This window comes from Populus nigra, chromosome 8 (genome assembly GCF_951802175.1).
Source record: "Populus nigra chromosome 8, ddPopNigr1.1, whole genome shotgun sequence".
In the NCBI taxonomy this organism is placed as follows: Eukaryota; Viridiplantae; Streptophyta; class Magnoliopsida; order Malpighiales; family Salicaceae; genus Populus; species Populus nigra.
This window is the reverse complement of record NC_084859.1, coordinates 5,456,843-5,464,852: the sequence shown is the minus strand read 5'-3', so window position 1 is coordinate 5,464,852 and position 8,010 is coordinate 5,456,843. Positions and strand designations below refer to the sequence as shown.

The window sequence follows — 8,010 nt, the reverse complement described above, 5'->3', positions numbered from 1 at the left end:
CATTGTTTCAATAAAGCCAGGTTTCCAGACATCCTGAGTGGAAACCTAATATTGATGCATGGTTTAAGTGATTTCAGGTTGGTGTTAATTTTTAATTTCCAGCTTATTTTTAATAAATAATTTTTATAATTTTATATCTTGTACTATTTTTATTTTATTTGAATTATTTATACACACAGAACAAATTTGAGTGGGATAGGGCGAACAACAATGTTGTGAGGAGGGTTTGGGAGAATCACGCAGCAACTAGGTAATATCGAAAATAATATTTATTTTTTTATATAATTTTAGGTTTTAAATTCTAATTTGTTACTATGGAAGTAGGTTGCGTGATTTTTGGTATGACACCCAAAAAAATCAAAAAGACATGCGAGGGATAACGGTCTTGAAGGATGGAATGAGGTGGAGATTTGGCGGGAATTCAAACCGCCATTCATCTCAGGGGAAATATGGATGGCATATATTGATCACGTGACCTCAGAGCGGTTCTCACGACGCTCACAATCCAGCGCCAACAACCGGAACCGGTAAATTCATGATACGGTGACCACGCACATTAGCGGATCCGTCCCATTCAGCGCACATGCAAAGCGGATGGAAGATTAATTTTCATGAACTATATCATTAATTAATTTGTCGTTCCTTATAATATATTTAATTTTAAACCTATTTTTTCCTTACAAGCTGCGTCTCTTGGACGTGAGCCGAGTCCAATGGAGCTGTTTGTAGAGATGCATGTGCCGAGTCAAGACCGCCAGAAAGGGACGCAACAATTTATGGACAACCGTGCTCTGCACTTCGTGGTATGTTTGTTCATTCATTTTATTTTGTAAGTTATTATTTTCTTGAATTGCATCTTGAATTGCATATGATGATTTTTTTTAAAATTTTCAAGAGACCTATAATAGCCGATTAAGGGAGAGATATGGGGACAATCCTTCGACCTATCCAGATTTCGATCCAAATTTGTGGATGGAGGTGAGATCGTTTGGTGGACCCAATAAAAATTGGGTCCATGGGCTCTCCAACACTACGGTTGAAAACTTGCGTTCGGCCCGTAGTGTCCCAAACACTAGGAGCTCTCCATTAATATCGAGCACCCAGTCTGAGGAGTTCATTGCCTAAAACAACAATATCAAAACTCTCAACGAATTATGATAAGCTCCGTCAAATAGTCATGGAGATGAGATCAAAGATGGGTGATGATACTTGTGCAGCTCCTTTTTGGTCGTACGGTCCCGGGAACAATCAGCCTCCTCCTCATCTAGCTCCGCCGCTATTCTAGTTTAATTTTGTTTTTTAAACACAATAAATTTGTAATGAATATTTGGATGAATATTATTTAACATTATTTTTATATTTTTAATGTTTAATCCAATTTTATTTGTTTATTAAGCTTTTTTACTATTAATAAATTATTTTTTATATATATTTTAAATAAATACCAACGACTTTACAGACGGAAATAGTCCGTCGGTATTTTACAGAGAGTTGCAAAACAATTACCAACGATGCATAATTACCCACGAAATATGTCCCGTCGGTGTTTAAATACAGACGGCTTTACCGATAGATAATTTCCGTCGGTATTTCACAGAGAGTTGCGAAACAATTACCACCGATGCTGTAATTACCGACGGAGTACCGTTGAAACTTCAGACGGATTTAGTCCGTCAGTAATGTTTCCGGGGGAAAAAAAAATTTTAGTGCGCATATCCGTTTGTAAGACTGTTGGTATTCCGTCGGTGGGTGATTTTTTATTTGCGACAAAATTAGTGACGAAAAGGGGAATTACTGACGATTATTATACTGACGGAAGTGGTCCGTTGAAAAGGCCGTTGGTAATAATTTCACCGATGGAATTAGTCCGTCGGTAAAACTGTTTAATGGTGTAGTATATTAATAGAAATACAAAGGCAATTTAAATTCCTTTGAGAAATGATGGGACGCACCATCAAGGTTTCCCGGGCACTGCAGATATGTACTTTTAAGCACACACAAACATACACGAGAGCGCGCGTACACACGCAACTTTGTGTCTGGAAAATACTTATTTTCTTACTATTGTTTTGTGAGAGTGTGTGGAAAATACAGATAACAGAAGATATATTGACACACAAATAGAGAAGCAAATAAAAATAGCTTACGAACTTTGAAACCCGAGGGTAGTGCAATATATAGCTCTAATAAGATTTCCACTTGCTTCATGATTTAGGTACTTTGTGTGCAGTGGTGGGAAGCACCATCATTTGTCTAGTAAGAATTACCCAACATTACCTATTTTTCCTGTTCTACATGCACTGATTTTTTCCAATACAGCATGCATGTGCAGCGCAAACACATAAAACACAGAACAAAGATTCAGCAGAAGTCATTTACGACTAAAAAATTTAGAAGAATAACGACAGTTGGTGCTCTAGTACTGACATTTGGTACAAGATCAGTACCTTACAGCAGTACATTATGTGTATTTTCTGAGTTGCTAGCCCCATGAAAACGGTTTGACTAAATTTAGAAGAATGATCTTCATGAGTTGCTTAGTATTATTATGTTTAGGAAGATCTTTCAAATTTTAACCGTTTAATTCTGGCTATAAAAAGACGCATGCACCCACAGTTCAAATAGGATGAGAGGAGTAATTAGTGAAAAAACTGATAATGGGGAAATTAACTCCGTCAGAGATTAATTTATAAAAGCACAATTAAGAGTTAGTGACAGAATATTTTTAAAGAAAGAGGTGGGATCCCACCAAGGAGGCTAGGCGCACATCACAGAGGATAATTCTCCTTGGTACCTAGGTTGTATTTCTCTACTATATATTTATAAGCTGCCCAGTTCAGTTTGGGAAGCAAGTTAAAAGAAATTCCTTAACTTCCTCCACTCCTAATTACAGACATCACTACCACCACTGACAACAACGGGTACATCTCCTCTCCCAGGCCATGCCGCTCAACTCCATAGTTCCCAAGCCAGACCACAAAAGTGTTCCCATGGAAGGTCTGCCAAAGATGTCCGAAATCAACAACAGAGCTGTCGTCGCCTACCCAGGACAAGCCAATTCACAATCTGTCCACCAACTCACCATATATCCTACAACCTTGAAGGTCTCTCATATAGAATCATAATAGCTCTTTTTTCTTCTTCTTTTGATCTGGGAATACTAGTAGCAGCATATAGAATGGTTATATTTAGAAAGACTAGTGGATGATTATGTGATATAGAGTAACAATAGTTTCTCATCAAATAGCATTTTCACACCTATTACAAATTTATTTATTTTATCTCTGATTATTTTCAGTTTGAGGAGGTGGTGTACAAGGTTAAACAGGATCAGAAGGGATTGTGCTGGGGTGGCACATGGACCACCCGAGAAAAGACCATACTGAATGAGATAACAGGTATGGTTTGTCCAGGGGAGATCCTAGCAATGCTAGGTCCATCTGGAAGTGGAAAAACCACACTCCTTACGGCTCTAGGAGGTCGTCTAACTGGTAAGCTATCCGGAAAGATCACGTACAATGGACAGCCTTTTTCCGGTGCCATGAAACGACGCACAGGCTTCGTTGCTCAGGACGACATTTTGTACCCACATCTAACTGTGACTGAAACTCTTCTGTTCACTGCACTGCTAAGGCTACCCAAAACATTAACCAGGGATGAGAAAGCACAGCATGTTCAACGAGTTATAACTGAACTGGGGTTGAGTCGGTGCCGGAACAGCATGATAGGGGGGCCACTCTTTAGAGGAATATCAGGAGGAGAGAAGAAGAGGGTTAGTATTGGTCAAGAAATGCTAATTAATCCAAGCTTGCTACTACTAGATGAGCCCACATCAGGTTTGGATTCAACTACAGCTCAAAGGATCCTGACCACGATCAAACGGCTTGCGAGTGGGGGACGAACTGTCGTCACCACCATTCACCAGCCCTCAAGCAGACTTTACCACATGTTTGATAAGGTAGTCTTGCTCTCTGAGGGACACCCCATCTACTATGGTCCTGCATCTGCAGCTTTGGAATATTTTTCCTCCATTGGATTTTCTACTTCCATGACTGTCAATCCTGCTGATCTCTTACTTGATCTTGCGAATGGTAATTTGAAATTCTAATTATTAAGAATCTCTAATTTCTTACTTTACATATATATTTCACTTGAGCAAGACAGAGATTCAAGTTGGCTGTTGGTCCACTGAAGGTTTCTGTGGTACTTAAAACTCTGTTAATTTTACTAAGGGAGTTTAACGAGACACCACCCCTGTAGAGGAAGGCGTAAACAATATTTCCAGTATTCAATTTGGTTGACTGTAGGAAATTATATTAATCTGTTTTCGAAACAAACCACAAAACAAAATGGTTCCAGTTTTGAAATCATTTATCTTCACAAATATTATAGCGCTAATAAGTATTCTTTAGAGTTAACTAGATAATAGACAACTTATATATTTTCTTACAACTTTTGGAAACTCGCAGGCATTGGTCCTGATTCTAAAAATGCCACTGACCAAGGTGAGAACATGGAGCAAGAACAGAAGTTAGTGAAGGAAGCTCTTATATCTGCTTATGAGAAGAACATTTCTACCAGACTGAAAGCTGAGCTTTGCAAGTCGGACCCGAATAATTACAACTATACAAAAGATGCCTCTGCAAGTATGACTACCTTTTCTCTATCTATCTGATTATATTGACAACGACGTCAGAATCCCATTTCACCCTCCTGTTCTCTAGTGTTTAGCTAAGTAGAAATACTTATTGTAACAGAAACTGAAACAAAGTCAGAGCAATGGTGCACAAGCTGGTGGTATCAGTTCAAAGTGCTCTTTCAGCGGGGGCTAAGGGAGCGGAGGTACGAGTCCTTCAACAGGCTAAGAATTTTTCAAGTCCTCAGTGTCAGTGTACTTGGCGGACTTCTGTGGTGGCATACACCAACTTCTCACATTGAAGACCGCGTAAGAGCTTTTCTTCTCGCTTATTACCAAGTAGATTATAGAGACTGCTTTTACCTCAAAATTCATGCTAGAATTTATTAAAAAACACACTGGTTTGAATTTCATAGAAACTCCAAGCTAGATGAGACTATTATAAATTTCTTTTTTTTGTTGATGATAGCTTTTCTTCTATAATCTTTTTCCCATCTCTTCTAAATCGGAAGAAACTGAAACCCGAGAAATTTAACTCCGACTCCTTGGTTCCACATGTGCTAACTGCTAAGAAGGTTGGCATTTTTCTTGCAGATTGCATTGCTCTTCTTCTTCTCTGTTTTCTGGGGATTTTACCCACTCTACAATGCAGTTTTCACATTTCCCCAGGAAAGAAGGATGTTGGTTAAGGAACGAGCATCGGGAATGTATCATCTTTCATCCTACTTCCTCGCTCGAACATTCGGAGATCTGCCATTGGAGCTTGCGCTCCCAACTGCATTCGTCTTCATAATCTATTGGATGGGCGGACTTAAAGCCGATCCTATAACTTTTATCCTCTCCCTACTTGTTGTTCTTTACAGTGTTCTTGTCTCTCAAAGTCTTGGATTAGCCATTGGTGCTCTTCTAATGGACATAAAACAAGCCACTACAATAGCTTCAGTTACAACTCTGGTTTTTCTCATTGCCGGAGGATACTACGTTCAACAAATCCCTCCTTTCATAGTATGGCTGAAGTACTTAAGCTACAGTTACTACAGTTACAAGCTTCTTCTTGGTGTCCAGTACAATGAGGATGATTACTATGAGTGCTCAAAGGGAGTCTTGTGCCGGGTTGGAGATTTTCCTTCTGTCAAATCAATGGGTCTGAACCATTTATGGGTAGATGTGGCAATTATGGCACTGATGCTAGTGGGTTATCGATTGGTCGCTTATCTGGCACTCCATCGCGTGCAGCTGAGGTGAAATTTAGCAGAAGTGTATTTCAAGAAACAGGACAGTTTGAAGAGTTTTCTCCTTCTTCAACTGAGGAATAATGTTAGGTTCAGAGTATGGGAATCAGGTATTGAGATTTTGTTCAACTACCGTTCCGACCGAGTTGATGTATTGACCTTTTTGCTCTACTCAAGATAATGCTAACTTAGAAACCTTCTAGTTTCAGAACTAGTAATAAATATCTAACAATTCTGAATTAATGGAATCATACGAGCAAGTGACAAAAGGAAAGGAAATAAACGAAGATATGCACATTTCCAATTACAGGAAAGAAAGAAGAAAACGACCTGACCTTCAAGTCCAATACTCTATTGAGTGGAACTGATATATCGATCTTTGTGGGGCTTCCAAAACCAAATATTGGTTTCTGTTCAACAGTTTGCTGCTGCAAGAGCATGAACAGGAAAAAAGCACTCTTCAAAAACAACGACAACTCATATTGATAGCGATGGACATGACAGATCCGAAGCAAAGTAGAATAAGGAAGCACCATATACCTGTTATTACACTAAAATATCTGATAATTATTGAAAAAAGAATGAATGGTGGCAGAGAGGTAGCTTTAATTCAAGGACAACATTATGAGGAAAGGCATGTGAAGGAATTTGTTCACAGCATATGATTGGCAAAAGTAAAAGAATGATTGGTTAGAAAATGGGATAAAAAAGAAACAAGAAGAGTAAGCACTCAGCTAACAAGTTTAATAGTACTAGGCAAGTATAATGTTGTTAACCGTCCACAAGGAGAGGACACCTCTGATATTTTGATAAGAAATTAACGGTATGTTTAATTACATAATACTAACTAGGTGGCTTATTTTTTCATAGTAGAAAAAATATTGACATGATACAAATATTTGTGAAAAAAAATCTAAGGATCTTGTCAAAATAATAAGGTTAATAAGGCCGATTAATTTAATAATATGATTAGAAAATAAGATATTAACAACAAATAAATAGGGAAAAAAATAACAACGATTTAATGCAAAAAATAAATGCTTTTTAATATTGTAAAAATGAATATGTAAAATATTCTTAAAACGTCTCAATGATTTTATTTGTATATTATTCATAAGAAATATGAGATCAAATTTTTTTAACAAGAAAGGAAAAAAATTCATAAGACATTTATGTTTTCAAAGAAGTTAAATCTTGATTAATTTAATAATATGATAAAAATATGAGGCAACAACTAAAAAACAATGTCAAACAAAAAAATTAAAAAACAAATAAGATAAAAAAGATTTTAATCTTTATTAACTTTTCAAATTCCAAAAACAAAATAAAAGAAAAAAATACTATACAAGGTTGCAATATTAAAAATTTTATATAAAAAAATTCAATCTATATAAAAAATTAAAAAAAAAACTCTCAGATGAATCATACCAATCTTTTTAAAAATTAAACACATTTATTATCATAAAAATAAAATTGCATTCTAAAAAAAGCTAAATAAATTAAAGAAAATCATAGAGAAAGATTATTAATTAAATCATATACCAAAAGATTATGTTTAAAATTTCATATAAAATAAAACATCAATTAAAAAGAATACATCTTAATTTTGTTTTTATAAAAACAATTAAGTTAGGTGTTGCTAGCCCTAGTAAGTTAGGCCTAGCGCTTGACCTATGAAGCTACAGCCCACATGTAGGCTTTTTTTAAGTATAATGGGGTGGACCCCAACTATTAAAAAAAATAGCATGTTATGTGCTAAGCTCATAATTTTTTAAAATTATAAGGACTGATAACCTAATATCCCAAAAATATGGAAGATGAAAATGAATTTCCACTACAAACTTCAAACACCTTTTCTATTCTATCTATTTCTTTCACTTTAGTTCTTGATCTTCTAATTAATCTCTCCCTCCTTGAAAAATATACAATTTAAGGTTAATTTAGGCTTCAAAAAGCTAAATGGTGCAAAATAAAAGTTTGAGAATCAAATTAAAAAAAAAAATTACTTCGATCCATAATATTTTGTAAGATAGTGAACAATAAAAAAAAAAAACTGATATCATTTAGTATATTTTATAATTTAATTGTGTAATTTTTAAATTATAATATAATATGATATTATAATTATAATTATAATGGCTC

At 35.8% G+C, this 8,010-nt stretch overlaps 1 protein-coding gene across 1 annotated transcript; it reads left to right on the top strand.

Annotated features, from left to right (window-relative positions):
- The first annotated feature begins 2,828 nt into the window (after positions 1-2,828).
- LOC133700997 (ABC transporter G family member 14-like) lies at positions 2,829-6,111 on the top strand. Its single transcript, XM_062124748.1, has 5 exons — positions 2,829-3,104; positions 3,299-4,091; positions 4,470-4,646; positions 4,758-4,945; positions 5,231-6,111. Exons 1-5 carry the CDS (start codon positions 2,943-2,945, stop codon positions 5,879-5,881), a joined length of 1,971 nt encoding a protein of 656 aa, XP_061980732.1. The 5' UTR covers positions 2,829-2,942; the 3' UTR covers positions 5,882-6,111.
- Positions 6,112-8,010: the final 1,899 nt, after the last annotated feature.

Bases quoted from the DNA above. Each gene is read 5' to 3' on its own strand.
- LOC133700997 (XM_062124748.1), top strand. From the start codon at position 2,943: ATGCCGCTCAACTCCATAGTTCCCAAGCCAGACCACAAAAGTGTTCCC. The intron at 3,105-3,298 runs GTCTCTCATATA...GATTATTTTCAG, and splicing joins TATATCCTACAACCTTGAAG to TTTGAGGAGGTGGTGTACAA. The intron at 4,092-4,469 runs GTAATTTGAAAT...GGAAACTCGCAG, and splicing joins CTTACTTGATCTTGCGAATG to GCATTGGTCCTGATTCTAAA.